This window comes from Schistocerca americana, chromosome X, assembly GCF_021461395.2.
Source record: "Schistocerca americana isolate TAMUIC-IGC-003095 chromosome X, iqSchAmer2.1, whole genome shotgun sequence".
Taxonomy (NCBI): domain Eukaryota; kingdom Metazoa; phylum Arthropoda; class Insecta; order Orthoptera; family Acrididae; genus Schistocerca; species Schistocerca americana.
The window spans coordinates 387049653-387066947 of record NC_060130.1 but is presented as its reverse complement, the minus strand read 5'-3'; the positions used below and the strand labels follow the sequence as shown (position 1 = coordinate 387066947).

Below are 17295 nucleotides of genomic sequence, written 5' to 3'. Positions count from 1 at the left end.
ACTCTTTCGCGCGCGGCCACAGACTGCCGCAAAGAGCTCACCAAAACAAAGGTATTACACGCGACTTGGTCGATAGTCATCACATTAGCTCGTGCCAAACTGCGACCCCTGGCCAAACAAAATGTTCAGATACCAGACATGTGGTGGCGCAAATGCCAGGGTGTGCCAAGTCATGGATACTATTAAAAATGTCCCAGCGGAGAGGTGCGGAAATCACCGGACATATGCGTCCTGTTGAAATGTCGCACCAGCTAGTTTGAGTGCTGTTTTAACATCGGAGCGCAATGCATCGAGTCAGTGTCCTCTGTCTACAATTTAGGGAGTTCACTGAGGTCCAGTCGTGAAGATAAAACCGACACGCGAGGAAAATCGGTCCATATGAGGTCCATATGCCGAAAACGTCTCGGGGATGAGTCCTTGTCTGGGTTACGGAAAGCATATACCAATGGCTTGTGGTCGGTAAATACCACAGGATGGCGACCTTCGATATCGTCTTGAAAATACACTCCTGGAAATGGAAAAAAGAACACATTGACACCGGTGTGTCAGACCCACCATACTTGCTCCGGACACTGCGAGAGGGCTGTACAAGCAATGATCACACGCACGGCACAGCGGACACACCAGGAACCGCGGGGTTGGCCGTCGAATGGCGCTAGCTGCGCAGCATTTGTGCACCGCCGCCGTCAGTGTCAGCCAGTTTGCCGTGGCATACGGAGCTCCATCGCAGTCTTTAACACTGGTAGCATGCCGCGACAGCGTGGACGTGAACCGTATGTGCAGTTGACGGACTTTGAGCGAGGGCGTATAGTGGGCATGCGGGAGGCCGGGTGGAAGTACCGCCGAATTGCTCAACACGTGGGGCGTGAGGTCTCCACAGTACATCGATGTTGTCGCCAGTGGTCGGCGGAAGGTGCACGTGCCCGTCGACCTGGCACCGGACCGCAGCGGCGCACGGATGCACGCCAAGACCGTAGGATCCTACGCAGTGCCGTAGGGGATCGCACCGCCACTTCCCAGCAAATTAGGGACACTGTTGCTCCTGGGGTATCGGCGAGGACCATTCGCAACCGTCTCCATGAAGCTGGGCTACGGTCCCGCACACCGTTAGGCCGTCTTCCGCTCACGCCCCAACATCGTGCAGCCCGCCTCCAGTGGTGTCGCGACAGGCGTGAATGGAGGGACGAATGGAGACGTGTCGTCTTCAGCGATGAGAGTCGCTTCTGCCTTGGTGCCAATGATGGTCGAATGCGTGTTTGACGCCGTGCAGGTGAGCGCCACAATCAGGACTGCATACGACCGAGGCACACAGGGCCAACACCCGGCATCATGGTGTGGGGAGCGATCTCCTACACTGGCCGTACACCACTGGTGATCGTCGAGGGGACACTGAATAGTGCACGGTACATCCAAACCGTCATCGAACCCATCGTTCTACCATTCCTAGACCGGCAAGGGAACTTGCTGTTCCAACAGGACAATGCACGTCCGCATGTATCCCGTGCCACCCAACGTGCTCTAGAAGGTGTAAGTCAACTATCCTGGCCAGCAAGATCTCCGGATCTGTCCCCCATTGAGCATGTTTGGGACTGGATGAAGCGTCGTCTCACGCGGTCTGCACGTCCAGCACGAACGCTGGTCCAACTGAGGCGCCAGGTGGAAATGGCATGGCAAGCCGTTCCAAAGGACTACATCCAGCATCTCTACGATCGTCTCCATGGGAGAATAGCAGCCTGCATTGCTGCGAAAGGTGGATATTCACTGTACTAGTGCCGACATTGTGCATGCTCTGTTGCCTGTGTCTATGTGCCTGTGGTTCTGTCAGTGTGATCATGTGATGTATCTGACCCCAGGAATGTGTCAATAAAGTTTCCCCTTCCTGGGACAATGAATTCACGGTGTTCTTATTTCAATTTCCAGGAGTGTATTTGATATCAGCATAAATGGCAAACAGTTACTGGTCAAAGGTCGGCCATTTACGTTGGGAAGCGGACAGTTTGTGGGAGAAAAATCTGAGCAGCTGTACAACAGAACCCATGGATTGCTTAAGTACCACCCCCACTGCTGTATCACTCGCATCTGATGTAAGTGAGATGGGAGCACCAGGAATGGGGTGAAAGAGCGTAACAGCTATCTTTAAGGCTGACTTTACGTTATCGAATGCGTGACGCATATCTGGAGTTCACATGACTGTCCGAGACCCTAAAGTGTTTTTTTTATGCGAGAGCATCCGTCAGTGGGGCTTGTATGTCACCAGAGTGGGGGCTGTGTCTGCAGTAGTAATTTACTGTTCCAAGGAAGCGGCAGAGGCCCTGTATATCTTTGGGCAAAGGCACCATACTAATGGCCTCGACCCGTTCGGGTAGGGGGCAGATACCATCAGTATAAACCCAGTGGCCCAGAAAAGTGACACTAGTGAGGCGGAGTTGTGACTTAGCATTGTTCACTGTGACACTGTTTCCTTTTAATAGCTGGAACACTGTATTTAAATGGAGTTCATGTTCCTCGAGGGTGAAAGAAAAAACTAACAAGTCGTCCAGGTAGGCATATGCAAAGTCCAGTTTTCCAACCAACGAGTCGATGAACCAATGCCACGTCTATGCAGCATTTTTAAGGCTGAACGGCATAAACAAATACACTAACAACCCAAATGAGGTGGTGATAGCGGTTTTTTCAACGTCCTCTGGTGCCATTGGCAGTTTGTGGTACGCCTTGTGACAGTCAATTACACTGAAAATTTATGCCCTGTGCAGTTGGGAAGCAAAGTCTTGAATATTTGGGGCGGGATAATTATCTAGAATTCTTCTGGTGTTAAGCACCCGACAGGCACCACAGAGGCGGAAAGTGTCATCTTTCTTGGGCACCAAATGAATGGATGACGACCAACTATTAGAAGGGCGAATAGTCTTACTATCTAAAAGTTCCTGAATAACAGCTTTGTCGCGTTTAAGTTTCTCCGGATTTAAACGCCTAGCCTTTGCACGTACCGGTGGGCCTCCTGTGGTATTGATTCTGTGGACAGTACCACTGTTGATCACTAACATGGATGGTGATGATAGACATGCACCCGATGCACTATGACTAACCTGTAATGGACAAGCTTGTGTGTCCCAGGCCGGCAGGTCAGCAGCAGTGGCAGTGATCCACTGGTAGACCTTGTCGTAGAGCTCGGTGGGGTACTTGGTAGTGTTGTGGAAACAGCTTATGTCTGGCAGTAGAAATGTCACGCGGCGTCGGCAGCAGGTGCGAGGAAGCAGTGCGGGGGTTGAGAGTGTGGCTGTGTGCGACAGCTGGGCAATCTGTTTACGAGCATCCGTGAGCTTGGCTTGCACGGCGGCGATGCATAAGTGGAGGACTTCACTGCTGTCCTGAAGTTCATTGTTGTGTGATCTAAGAGAGAGCACTGCAACAGCAGTTTCAGCTAGCTCACACAACAGAGTGTCGCTCTCGGATGAGAGGGAAGAGATACCTGAACCGGTGATACAGTCTATCGAGTTAAAGGTTAGTGTATCTCATTGCAGGTTGGATGACAGTGCGTGGGCTAAGAGAAAATCTACCCTGAGTACGGGTTCATCCACCTCCGCGATAACGAAAGTCCACAGTAACGGGGTATTAATGTCCTGCAGTTTAAGGCTTAAATTAGTTATTCCATGAGATTGGATCAGGGACTTATTGGGGCTCGAAGCGGGGGAGGGGGGCAAGGCTGATGCTCAAATTTAAAACCTGCAGACAAAGGTATCACACTAACCTCGGCCCCCGTGTCCACTAGAAATGAAATGCAAGACACTGTGTCTTTCACGTATAAGAGTCCTGGCGCATGAGATGATGAAGTATTAAGTGATAGGCGTCTGTGCAATGCAACACGGTCCGTAGCGCCTGAATTGGGTCACATTATTAGTTTGGGAAAGCGCATGGAGAATGACATTTCTTAGCCGCGTCACCAAAGCGGGAATGGAAGTCGCGCTGGCTGAGGTCGAAGCAGCAGTGGAGGGGGTCTTGTTTGTAGGTTCCTCTGCGGTGTTGCAGTAGTGCTGGTAGGAGAGGAGTTATGGCGGCGGCTGCCAGGTGGCGTTGGGTACATGCGCATGCGCGGAGCGAGTCATGCTCACTCTGTACTGCATGATGGAAGCTGTCGCTCAGGTGTGCCAACCCCTGAGGCCTGAGGGCCGCCTGAGAAAGGGGGGGAGGGGGGGCATGCAGGGCAGGCAGAATGTTGTAAACCTTGTCTCTGATCTTTAGTTTGGCGTCTAGTGGGGCTGAAGTTACATGGAGAAGTTTAATTTGAACTTCCGGAGGAAGTTTGAGCAACCAGATGGACCAAAGTGTAAAGTCTGGCATGTGATGTGTGTCTATCATGGCACAGAGATGACGCCAGAGCTGCGACGGGGATCTGGAGTTCCGGAATAAACATGAAATTTCCTGTCTAGAGCATCCAGCTTGATTTGTACCACCACTGATTTAGGTGGAAAGTTCACGTTGGCACTTGGGAAACCCGTAAACATAGCCACTGGGGTTTGAGCACATTTTGTCAGCTATTGTTAAGCACTCTGAACATGTGGAAAGTTCACATTCAACGTAAAAATTTCACATTCAAAGTTTTGTGCGTGTAAAACAGAACACTGCCATACGACTGCTGACTCATGTAGGGTAACGAAAAGTTATTGTTCACACCTGATGCCAGCACACTTGGATGTGGGAATGTGGAAGCACTGTCCTTTTGAGTACAGCTAGTCGGTGTGTTCGGGAACTGCATCGAACTATTGCGAACACAAGGTGGATAATTGGAAAACCATGCCGAAGCGTCCACTGGAAAATTCAGTTGGCATGTGTGCGGTGTAGTGGGCAGTAAGCGATCCATTGTGTACCGCTCGATGGTACGAGAGTTCGTTGTAACACTCGCGAACAAAATTCGGGGTCACCAGTATAGGTTTAGCATTGTAGGATTGCCGAATCCAATGATGCACACTATACTACATTTAATAAGCACTATCTTACTACTCATTCTTGATTCTCTGTCCATCTGTGTTCTCTTTCGCACATGGCCACAGACTGCCGTGAAGAGTTCGCCAAAACAAAGATATTACACGCGACTTGGTCAATGGTCGCCACAAGGGAAAGCTTGCAGCAGTTAAGACTGGAATGAGGTGTATTGGGAACCTGATGCTAATTAAAAGTATAACTTATTTCATGACACATTTCTAAGTATTTTCCCCAAGAAAACAGTGAAATATAATTGTAAGAAACCATGTAAAACCCATGGCTTACTAAAGAGAGAAAAATATCTTAACTGGGAAAGGGAAATGTATCTAATAGCAAGAAAGAGTAATGACCCAGAAACAGTCAAATATTACAAAAACTACAGTACTATATTAAGGAAAGTTATTAAAAAGTCCAGAAGCATGTGTATTATGTCTCAGATTAGCAACTCTGATAATAAAATTAAAACAATTAGGAATATTGTTGAAAGGAAAACAGAGCAATCAGCAGAACAGGAAGACTACATTATCATCAAAGCGAATGAAAAAATTATTAACAAAAGGTCAGAGGCTGAAAATATTTTTAATATTCATTTTTTAAATGCTGTGGAGAAAACAGGATACAGATGTCCATTAGAAAAGGCAAAGCTATATATGGAATAGGCACGACCTATGCAATTTGATAAAATTGAAATTCTACCAGCTCTCCAACTGAAGTGAGGAAAATAATGAACTCACTCAAAAGTGAAAGGTCATGTAGAACTGATGGCATCTCCAACAAAGTACTAAAAGCTTGTTCCCAACAGGAAAGAAGGATCCTCAGCCACATATGCAATAGTTCACCAAAACCGAGCATTTTTCCTGATAGACTGAAACATTCTATTGTTAAACCATTGCATAAAAAGGGGGATAGGTCTTATGCCAACAACTACCGCCCAATCTCACTTCTGACAGCTTTGTCGAAAATTCTTGGAAAGTAATGTATTCAAGAGTACCTTCACATATTTGTAAAAATAAAGTACTAACAAAATGCCAATTTGGTTTTCAGAAAGGCTTTTCAACAGAAAACGCTATATATGCTTTCACTCATCAAATATTAAATGCTCTGAATAACTGAACATCACCAATTTGGATTTTCTGTGATCTCTCAAAGTCTTTTGATTGTGTAAATCATGGAATTCTTCTAGATAAGCTTAAGTATTGTGGTACGAGTGGGGCAATGCACAAATGATTTAACTCATATTTAACAATGGAAAATCCAGGATGCAATTCACATATAACTGGAAGAGTACAGAAGGTTGAAATAAACTGTCCACATGATGTGCAAAAATCAGCAGATTTCTCAAACTGGGGAGATGTCAAGAATGGGGTTCCATAAGGTTCAGTCTTGGGCCCCTTATTGTTCCTAATATATATTAATGACTTACCACTCTATTCAAGAAGATGCAAAGCTAATACTTTTTGCTAGTGATACAGGTATATTAATCACATCCAACAAACAAGAACTAGCTGACAAAATTTTAAATAATATCTTTCAGAAATTTTTTACGTGGTTCTCTGCAAATGGAGTCTCATAAAATTTAAAAAGTATATACAGTTCTGTTCAGTTCTGTTCAGTAAACGGCATAATACCATTAACAAATGTAGATTTTGAACAAAAGTCTGTAGCTCTAAGGTAGAATATTCCAAATTTTCGGGTGTGTGGATTGATGACAGACTGAACTGGAAGAAACACATTGATGATCTGTAGCAACATGTGCGTTCAGTTACTTATACTACTAGCATCAAAGCAAATTTTGGCAATGAACATGTACGTAAATTAGCTTAATATGCTTGTTTCCATTCACTGCTTTTGTATGACATCATACTATGGGTTAAGGAAAGAAGTATTCATTACATAAAAGCATGTAATCAGAATAATAGTTGAAACCCAGCCAAGATCATCTTGTAGACATTTATTTGAAGAATTAAGAATACTCACAGTAGCTTCGCAAACCCCCCCCCCCCCCCCCACACACACCTCTCTCTCTCATAGTTATGATATTTGTTATTAACAACCAAACCTAATTCAAAAGCAATAGCAATGTGCATAGCTTCCACACTAGGAGAAAGGATGATCTTCTCTACTTTGGGTTAAATCTAACTTCGGCACAGAAAGGGGTGAATTATAGCCACAAAAATGTTTGGTCACCTAGCCTACCAGATGGCATCAAAAGTCTGATAGATCGCCAACCACTATTTAAAAACAAATTAAAATATCTTCTCAATGATAACTCTTCCTACTCAGCAAATGGATTGTTAGATATAAATTCGAAATCTTACAACTAAAAAAATAAATAAAAATTGCAATGAAGAAAACCTTGAATTATGGCACATACAGAAACCTTTTGTTAAACTGACACATACTACATCATTACAAAGTGTCGTATTCATGATCTATGGAACAAGTATTAATCTAATCTGTCCACATGCCATGGCATCTGCATCACAGAAAACTTAACACTCTGTACAGAGTGTGAGTGAGTGCGCATTTTATTGAAAATAAGCATACATGGGAAACCAATAGTTCTCCTCTTGCATTAATAACCAGCATCTGAATCTGCTTGTGTCATGGACAAATGCCTTGAGCTATAGGAGGTGCAATGCCATATTCTTGACATAAATCACAGCACACACTTGTTACTGAATTTCACCTATCAAAATCAAGAATGCAGATGGACTTTTGTTGCTGTGTTATTGTTATCTTACATAATGCACATAGGGTAATGAACAAACAAACTAGTTGTAGCAGAGACATCCCTACAAGCAATCATACGAACTGCCAGCTTTAAAGTGGCACAGAGGTAGACTTTTAGTTTCCATGCACAAGTTAATATTTACTGGAAGTTTCTACCTTCATTCACACAGAAAATATTTCTGAAGCACATATGCTTTAAATCTTATGGCAGTAAGAAGTTAACAGCCAACTGATAGTTTGATTAAACAGCATGTGTGAAAATTTTCTTCGTAGCCTATGCACAGATTACCTTTAGAAAACATTTCTAAGTTTACAGTTATAACCTCTCAAACCACTGCATTTAAGTAGTGCTGCTTGTTAAATTTTAAATACACTGCCTGACAAGAAAGTGAAGCACCCAGGAGAGGAGGAGGAAACTAAACTTCAGGGGTTGAGACGGTATGTGATGTTATTTCATTGATTACAAAACAGTAAAATTTAGGAAGAATTTGACAGTACGAACCCATTTAGTGTTACATCTCACCCCCTTTGGCCAGGATGAATGCACAGATTTGACTGGGAAGGGTGTTGAAACCACTGTATCCTCTTCTGAGGCAAGCTGACCCACAATATTGTTGGAACTAGTATACTCACCCTGAGACGGAGTTAACATCTGAGCTGGTCCCACACATGTTCCATCAGCGACAGATCTAAGGACATATCTGGTCATGAGAGTACCTCAACATCACACAGACAGTTCATAGTGACATGTGCCTCTTATGAATGAGCAATGGCACAGGCCATGCATAGACAAGCACTGTCCTCTTGAAAAACGGCACTACGATACTGTCACGTGAGAGATTATATATGGAAACACAGAAGTCTGACACCACTGTGCCATGAGTGTCCCATCAATCACAACCTGCTGAGACCTTAAGTCATACCAGATGGCTCCCCGCACCACAATGCCAGCAGTGACACCACTGTGCCTACCCAAAACACCGGAAGAATGGGACCTCTCACTAGGTCGCCAACATGCTCACTGATGATTATTATCTGGGGTAGTTGGGTTGTTTTGGGGGAGGAGACCAGACAGCGAGGTCATCGGTCTGGGAAATCATGGAAAACCTAAATCAGGATGGCCGGAAGAGGGATTGAGCCGTCGTCCTCCCGAATGCGAGTCCAGTGTGCTAGCCACTGCGCCACCTCACTCGATATATCTGGGGTAGTGCACAATGTTGAACACAATGCGACACCACTCATCAGCTGTCCATGCTTCCTGATCATGGCACTACTACAGAGTTGGGCTATGCAGTATGACACAGGATGTTGCAGGGAGTCCATTATTTCTTGTCGAATGGGAGGCACAGATGTGAAGTGGTTACAGTGTGCTTGGTGCACAATATGGCAATCCTCCATTGCGGTCGGGTGTGGTCAACCAGAACCTTTATGATGACTGTGCTGTCAATCTGAGGCATTCGGATATTACAAAATATGACCAACTGCCCAAATAGAGACCCACAATGATGCTCCTTCCCAGTTCTGTCTGGTGCTTACAATGCTGCCGCACATGACCACATGGCACAATCCTGTTCTTTACAGTGATCAATACGATCAAATGCTGCTCTTTCACCTGACAATGCTGCCACACAAGTACGTGGTACAACCCTATTCTTCACATCTAATGCTGCTCTTTCACCTTATATTCCTTGTCAGGTTCAATAAACACTAATGCACTCTGCGGTAGCCATTCTGCCTGTCACAGATAACTGCACTTGTATACTTGTCTATTGTCTGGTGTATAAAATCACACTGACATCCTACTGTGCCTTCTGGGTACTTCACTTCTTGTCTGAGAGCGTAAGCCAGTTTTAATTAATATGCATTTGCTTGTATTCTGATACTTATAATTGGATAACAACATTTATGGAAGAAACAATATTTATCTTTAATTCCTCTTACCTTCATTCTGATTTGGACATCTAATGGATCTGGTAACTAAACATTATGTTACTGTTGCAGAATTACAAACTGCATTCTCAACCAATTCACAACCAGCACTATCTGTATTGCAGACCTCATGCCAAGTGCACTTTTGAAAACTGGTTTCAGATACCTCTAAATATTTTTTACTGCCTTGACAAACAATGTTAATATGACATTACAAAGATCAGCATTAGTCTTAAACCACATACTACACTGGCAGGGAAAACTGTAAATAAACAATCATTATCCCTCTATTCATTATTGCCAGATAATAAAGCTAACAACAGGTTTGGCCCAACCCACAAAACTGCAGGACAACAAAAGCCTCTTCTCTGAATGTAAAACATAAAAGTTTTGTACAGTATTGGTAAGTCAAACTTATTTAAATTATGTAATACTATTTTCCACTTAAAATAAAACATTCTTGATTTCATTTATCTGAAGGTAACTTTTTCCTTTAGTGACACAGTTCCATGGAAATTAGCAATCAAACACAGAGACAGATATTTTCATGCATTCAGTGAATTTATCAGGATCTGATCATAAATTCTCATGCAATATATTAAATTATCCAAACAATTATCTCTGTTTCACCAGAATACTTGGGCCTTTCCTTACACTGAATAAATCGAACTGCACAAATGAGTTTCCTACCAGCATCAAATCAGATAGCAATTTGTCCAACTATTGTTTGTCTGACCTCTGAAGAATGCTACTACACAACACTGAAAAAAGAACTGCTACTCAAGACACTACAGCATTGGATCGCATTTGGATATCATTGAGCATTCTGCCCACTCCTCCCCACGCTGCACTCAAGCTGTAGACACAGTTCTCGCAAAATAAATTATATACAACAGCTCTGAAAATCTGTTATGTTCGCTACTGTTAGGGTTGACTGTTGCTCCACAGATCTCCTGCACTCAAAATATTGAAGAGGGTGTCCTTTATCACACAGAAGAGAACCCGACATCAAGTACTCTAAACATCACCCATGCCATGGGCTCTTGTAGCGTACACAGGTCAAACTTCATTGTCTCCACTATCTGCATACCCTGATGTGGGCAGTTAGAAAGTGATCCAATTTTCAATTTATCTTACAGCCAAATGGTACATACTTAGAGATGGGTTCGTAACAAAATTTAATAGACCACAATCACCCCTACAACTCCAACAAGCCTGTAATAGGAATTGTGAAATACTCTGTAGACTGTGTAAAAAAAAAAAAAACAAGATTTTAGGGACGACTTGATCTTCAACCAACACGGAATAAACTTGCACAGATACCGGCAAAAAATAATGTCAGTAGCATGCTATGCTCTAAGGGTCTACCAGAGAGTACAACCAATGTCTTGCAGTGACATATTAGTCCTGCATACATTCTTTAGGAGTAAAGGAAACCACTCAGGTGAAAAGCAGAAGTGTTTAGTCGTCAACGTGGGACACACAAAAAGAAATAAAGCTTGCTAGCTTTCAGAGTAAAAAAAACCGCTTGATAGCTCTCCACTCTTAAGAATACCGTAGTTCATGCTGTTACTATCTCCCACCTCTCCTTCTAAAAGAGTACGGCTGTGTTATCATCATAGCCATCTCTTCAGTTTGCTTTGCTGGGTAATCATTTCATTTATGCTCAACTTTTTCTTCCCCACTTGTCTAAGTTTCACTGAATGTGACACCAAATTCTTCAGTTATTTCTGCACGTTCTCATTATCTGTTGAACCCAGGGTTCTGCCCAACACTGCATGTATGTGATGATCCTGAAGTATCATATCAATATTTTTCCTCAAACCAGTTTTCTACTGTGCACCTAGAGTTTTATGGCAGTTTTTAGAGGGTTAAAGTGTAACACTCATTCAGTTAACAGAGCCAGTCTTTCCCACTGAGTGGGCTGAACCTCCCAATAAGGATATCAGATTTGACCTGTTACATTATACATGAACAGTGTTCAAACAGTGGAAGTGTTTCTTTTGCTTCTATATTTTTAGAAATGTAGGTTGTGGTGACACTGATATGTAAAATAAACCAAAGTCTACATTAGTTTGAACAGTGGGAGTTTGGCTGTGATGTCACTGGCATAACTACAATTCGCGAGTATTTCATGCACACTGGATTTCAATTAGTAGCTGATGTTTGGAACTTCAACGACTTTATGGGTCACAGCAGACTGGTGGTATCAATATTCAGTACTTTTCCTTTTTCTAACAATTTCCCAAATGTAAGGCCAACTATGATCACTAAATCAATCTGAAACCTGCAGCTCTCGGTAACCTCACACTTCGTAGTTGGTCCACAATTTACAGGATTTGTAACAATATTCAATATCTTTGTGTTGTATATAGCATAAAATAATTATGAACATAAGTTTTCCAACTTACCTGAAAAACAGGTTTCCGAGTGGAACACCACACTTTTTAAGATAATAACAAACTTCTGTCTTCAGGATAAAATCTTCCTGAGGAATATTTAGGATTGGTATTACCGTACCAATATTAGGATTTCTGTTTGCCATACAGTTTTGGAGGTAGGCATACGCAAGGGCAGAAGCGGCTGAATCCAGATCACACGATTCATTGCCCATTATGATCCTAACTTTTTGTAGTGCCCCAAGTTGCAGCTTCTAAAGTTCAAAACAAAATGAATATACTATTTAGAAATGTACCTAAATTAAAATTCAAACAAAATTATTTGAAGAAGTTTCAATTACAGATATGAAAAACCATGGAGGTATACCAGACAACAGAACAAAAATCAAAAACTCCAGAACACTGGCTGTGCCGACCAACACCAAGCTTAGATGTGCCAACTCTCAAATTGCTACGGCCTACTATGATCAACTAAGACCATCATATGGCATGAACCATGCATTAAATAAGTTATGAAATGTGGCGGATACCCCCAATCGTGTCTTACTACAATTTGGGATACAGATGCACACTGCTTTGGCAAAACTATGTATCACGGAAACGTCGCAAGAATAATCAAATGTATCATTTTTGTACACACTAAGATAGGCCGTTATAAGTGACTACATGTAAGATTTCCCACAGCAAGCACTAATGTTTGTGAATCACTACAAATACTATTCCTTGTCAGTGTCCCTGTGATCGGGTCCAGATTTTTTTCAGCATTTATAGTGTTGTCCGTCGCTGCCTGCAAACCGAGTTTGAACGACAGTGTCCTATACTTGGGCTGCTTAAAGAAGCGCTGCCAAGACACACACTCACACATCCTTTTAACACACAATATTGACGCCTAGACTGCAGTTAAACAATGGCCAAGGTTATTAACTGTCTTACTTCACAACACTTGCTGCCACCGGAAATCCTAAAGTAGCTAGCACGCCATGCATTACAGACAGGGGTAAGAGGTAAATTCAATAAAATAATACAATATCTACTCGCAAACAAACCTACTGGAGGTATTAGGTAAGAGTTCTCCAAACCATTAAGCACTGTCATTTTATACATAATATTGCAAAAAAATAAAAACTTGCTTTGACTGGACAACAATCCTCAATAATCGCTGTTAATACATGAAACAGAACTCAGTAAGTGCTCACTAAAATCTGTACATTAAAAATGTTAAGCACTCTTACCGCTGCTTCACCTACGAATTGCCAAGCCATTTTTCCCAAAGTTGTAGAATATTTCTTCAATCACGCCAACATACAACCCTTCAAACCGGCAACAATTTCGCAGACTAAATTTGAAAACCGCACACGTTGTCAAAGATCTTCAAATCCACGATAGACATTTCAATTGACACCAAGCCGCTTTTTTCCAGGCAACGAAAACTTGCATATGTAACCGTCCACCGACGAACTGGCATAGCCTACTAGTGACACCAACCAATCAATTGCTCTATTGGAGACACCCTCCTCGATCTCTGTCATGAAAACTAACATGACAATCAGATAGGCCGTTTAACTTGTCGGCCTCATTCACAGTCTCCCACTACCGTGTAAGCGCTCCTGTAACTTCAGCTAGATGGATGTTCTGCTGCTCTCACTATCAAATGTTGATGTTCAGCTTCAGTGTGCATGACATACATAAAAATTATTGGAAAATTACAACGGTATCAAATGAAAAAGAAACTGAAGTATGCAAGAAATTTTGCGAAATAACACCTGGAAAGATGTGCATAAAACCTCTTGTGAAAATGAAAATATAATGTATTCTCTAACATAGTCGTAAGTTACTTTGAAAAATGGTTTCCCAAGAAATTAACCGGCGCATCAAACGCACCAACACCCACAATTGCAAATATAGGATAGCAATACTGTGTATAACTAGAATAGAGTCTACTTGGCATCAAGGGACACAGATGATGACAGGGTTAAACCACATTAGAGGTTCCATAGCAAAATTCTAGGTCAAGTCATTACAGCACGATCATATATGTACTTTCAAGAAAAATGAGCTCCTACAGCAACAAGGTAACTATTTGGAACACAGTAAAATATTGTACAGGGGAAACAAATCAAGAAAATGATATTTCTTTAAAGCTAGATGATGAAATGATCAAAAATAGTCTTAAAATTATAAAAACTTTTAATAACTTTTTTCTGTCACTACTAATAATAATTTGTGTTTGAACACTTCTTTTTGCAGATGCTCTAAAGATCCTAAGAAAAGCTTTCCAAAAGATGTTTGACAAAATGCAATGACATCCAACATCTCCAACAGGATTTTCAGTGTCATCAGTTGTCATAAAAACAAATTTTCAAGCAGTTATGATGAAATCAGTAGTAAAATAATGAAGTGTTGCTCAGCTGAACTTAGTCACATACTGAGTTACTTGTGCAATGAATCTTTTCATAGTAGTATTTTTCCAGAGACACCTAAACGTGCTGTTGTCAAGCCACTTCACAAAGAAGGAGACAAATTGTTAGTAAACAATTACTGATCCATTTCATTACTACCAATATTTTCAAAAAAATTCAAGAAGATAATGTACAAGAACTTTTCTATACACTTATTACATGAAACAGTTTCGATTTCAAAAAAGGACAGTGTAACGAACAGGCTGTATTTATCTTGAAAGATTATTTAATAGGCTCAATAAACCACGAATTACTACCATCAGGACTATTCTGTTACTTGATGAGAGCTTTTGATTGTGTGAACCATCAACAACATGCCAGAGGATTCTAAATGCATACAGCTAATGTAATGGAATTTAAGACTGAGTTAAAGAATATATATATATATATATATATATATATATATATATATATATATATATATATATATATCACAATGCAAAATCTGCAATTTTATGGAGAAGTAGGCACAACAGATTCATGGTTTTTATTTTACCCAAATGATAGAAAGAAACTTGCATCAGGACCATGTCAGTCACATATCTATAGGCATTGAGAACTTGAAGGAAACAGAAATGTGTACTGCAAGGTTAGATTTTAGGTTCTCCATTGTTACTAGTATACATAAATGATCTTCCACTTGCAGTTTCAGAAGATGCAAATTTTGTTCTTCTTGCGTACGATACAAGAGCATGAATGAAAAAATATTAGCACTCCTTTTGTTAAAAAGATAGCTAATGAAGTATTTTTATATGTCAGTAGATGGTTCAAGGCAAAACAGTACCATTGAATTTTGAAAGTATCAGTATATATAGTTTAGCACTTCTCTCATGACTCCATGAGTATTAAAAAGAAGTTTCCACAAAAAATGAAATACAAAGAACAAAAACCGTTAAATTTGGGGTATTACAATTAGATCAAAGCTTTAATTCATAAATCCTGTTATAAGACAAGTATCTGATGACAAATGAAAAACACCCTGCAGAGATCTCCTTAAAAAAACTGGTATTTTGACAACTATTTCACAATATATATTTTCATCAATGTCCTTGTGCATTATCAATATTTTACTTTTGACAGTACAGTACGAAAATAATGAATATTGCACTAGGATTAAAGACAACCTCTACAAAGACCTCAAGAGATTAACATTAGTACAGAAAGGAGTCAGGTAAATGGGTGTACATGTATACAACAACATGCCATAGGATACTAAAAGCATACAGATAATGTAATGGAATTTAAGACTGAATTCAAGAATGTTATATTGGGAAACTCCTTCCACCCCACTGAAAAATTTCTTCACAGAAACTATTAAATTTGGAGCATTATAATACAGTAAGGTAATGTCATTTCACTGTATTTCACTTAAATTAAATGCACATTTACGGATTCTTTCCACATCCCAGAGAACAATACTTGTTGTATCCATGGAATATAACTATTGAAATGTTCTTAACAATTCATTTTCACAACTAGTTTAAAATTATTATAAGAAATTAAAAACAAAGCTTTAAATATTTTTGGAAGCAGAAAAAATGGGAAAAAGTGCTCAACACATCTGATGACATCGTGTCACTTCTTCTTCATCATCATCATCATCTCCATCATCATCATCATCATCATCATCATCATCTTCTTCTTCTTCTTCTTCTTCTTCCTTTTATCAAATGAAACGTTAACTGAGACTCTTTAAAATAGCAATCTGGATGGTCACAAAATGACCCCACACTCGAGCAATGCGTCACTGGTGCTTTTGCCTGCAGTTGATTACTTGCTTGGAGCTCACCATACAAGAGCGATTTACTATGCAACTGCAACCAGTGTTTCAAGTATCACTGAGTCATGAAAATCTGCTATGGAAATTGAACTGCTGTGTTTTAGAGCAATGTCAGTTGATCTCTGTACATCCACTAAAACTTGTAAAACTTTTATTTAAAAATGGAATTGAAATTTGGTAAATTTTCTGAGTCGCCTGTCTTGGGAACTGTAGGCTCTGTTGCAGAATAAATTACATTTTTTCATTGACACTAAGCCCATTCGTCCACTGGTGCAATGCAACTGCTACAAAATGTCAGGTGTCGGATGGCAGCCGTTTGTGAGTCTGACCTGTTGTACTGTATTGTACCTTGTCCACTCTCGCAACTGAGAGGCATGTGCAACAGAACCTGCATGTGTCTCCCACGCAACTTCTTCCGCTGCAACTGCTCTGGCAGTGTCGCGACTCTGATGTGACTATCCCGAAAGTGGGTGTTCTTTCATAGTCATTAGTCATGTCAGACTGGGACAAAGCAGTTTGGGCCAAGCTGGCAGAAGCAGTGGAGAGGCATCCACATCTACATAATCATGGTTTCTCAGAGTATTCGAAGAAAATGGCCGTGGAAATGGAATGGGAAGATGTGGGAAGAGACGTTGATGCAAGTCATAAGTAAATTGTTTTTTGTTTCAGTAGTATCACTATACATATGAAATTTTTGAAAATGTGCAGTAGTGTTCATTGCCCCTAGGTGCAGTATTGTTTAGTATCATCTGATTTTTTTTAAAATTTACTGTGAACTATTTTTATTAGAGCAACAACTAATCTATTATCTGCTTGCAAAAATGATATTTATCTTTATTTTGATTTACTTATTGTTCACACAATACTTCCACTGCCAAGGTAAAGTAAATGCGCTCAATGAGACAGCACTCACCAGATCTATACTGTACTAGCAAAGGACCATCACTTGAATCCTAGCAGAATCTGCTTTCATCACTGAAGACCACGCACACCATTCCTACTTTCAAGTGTTCCT

At 41.1% G+C, this 17295-nt stretch overlaps 1 protein-coding gene across 1 annotated transcript in view; it reads right to left on the bottom strand.

Annotated features, from left to right (window-relative positions):
- LOC124555481 (exopolyphosphatase PRUNE1-like) overlaps positions 1-13428 on the bottom strand; it is a 158379-nt gene extending 144951 nt beyond the window's left edge. The window contains exons 1-2 of the mRNA XM_047129405.1: positions 13274-13428; positions 12054-12295 (exon numbers count right to left, since the gene is read on the bottom strand). Coding sequence (XP_046985361.1) covers positions 12054-12295; positions 13274-13303 — 272 coding nt within the window. The 5' untranslated portion in view covers positions 13304-13428. The remainder of the gene's footprint in view (positions 1-12053; positions 12296-13273) is intronic.
- Positions 13429-17295: the final 3867 nt, after the last annotated feature.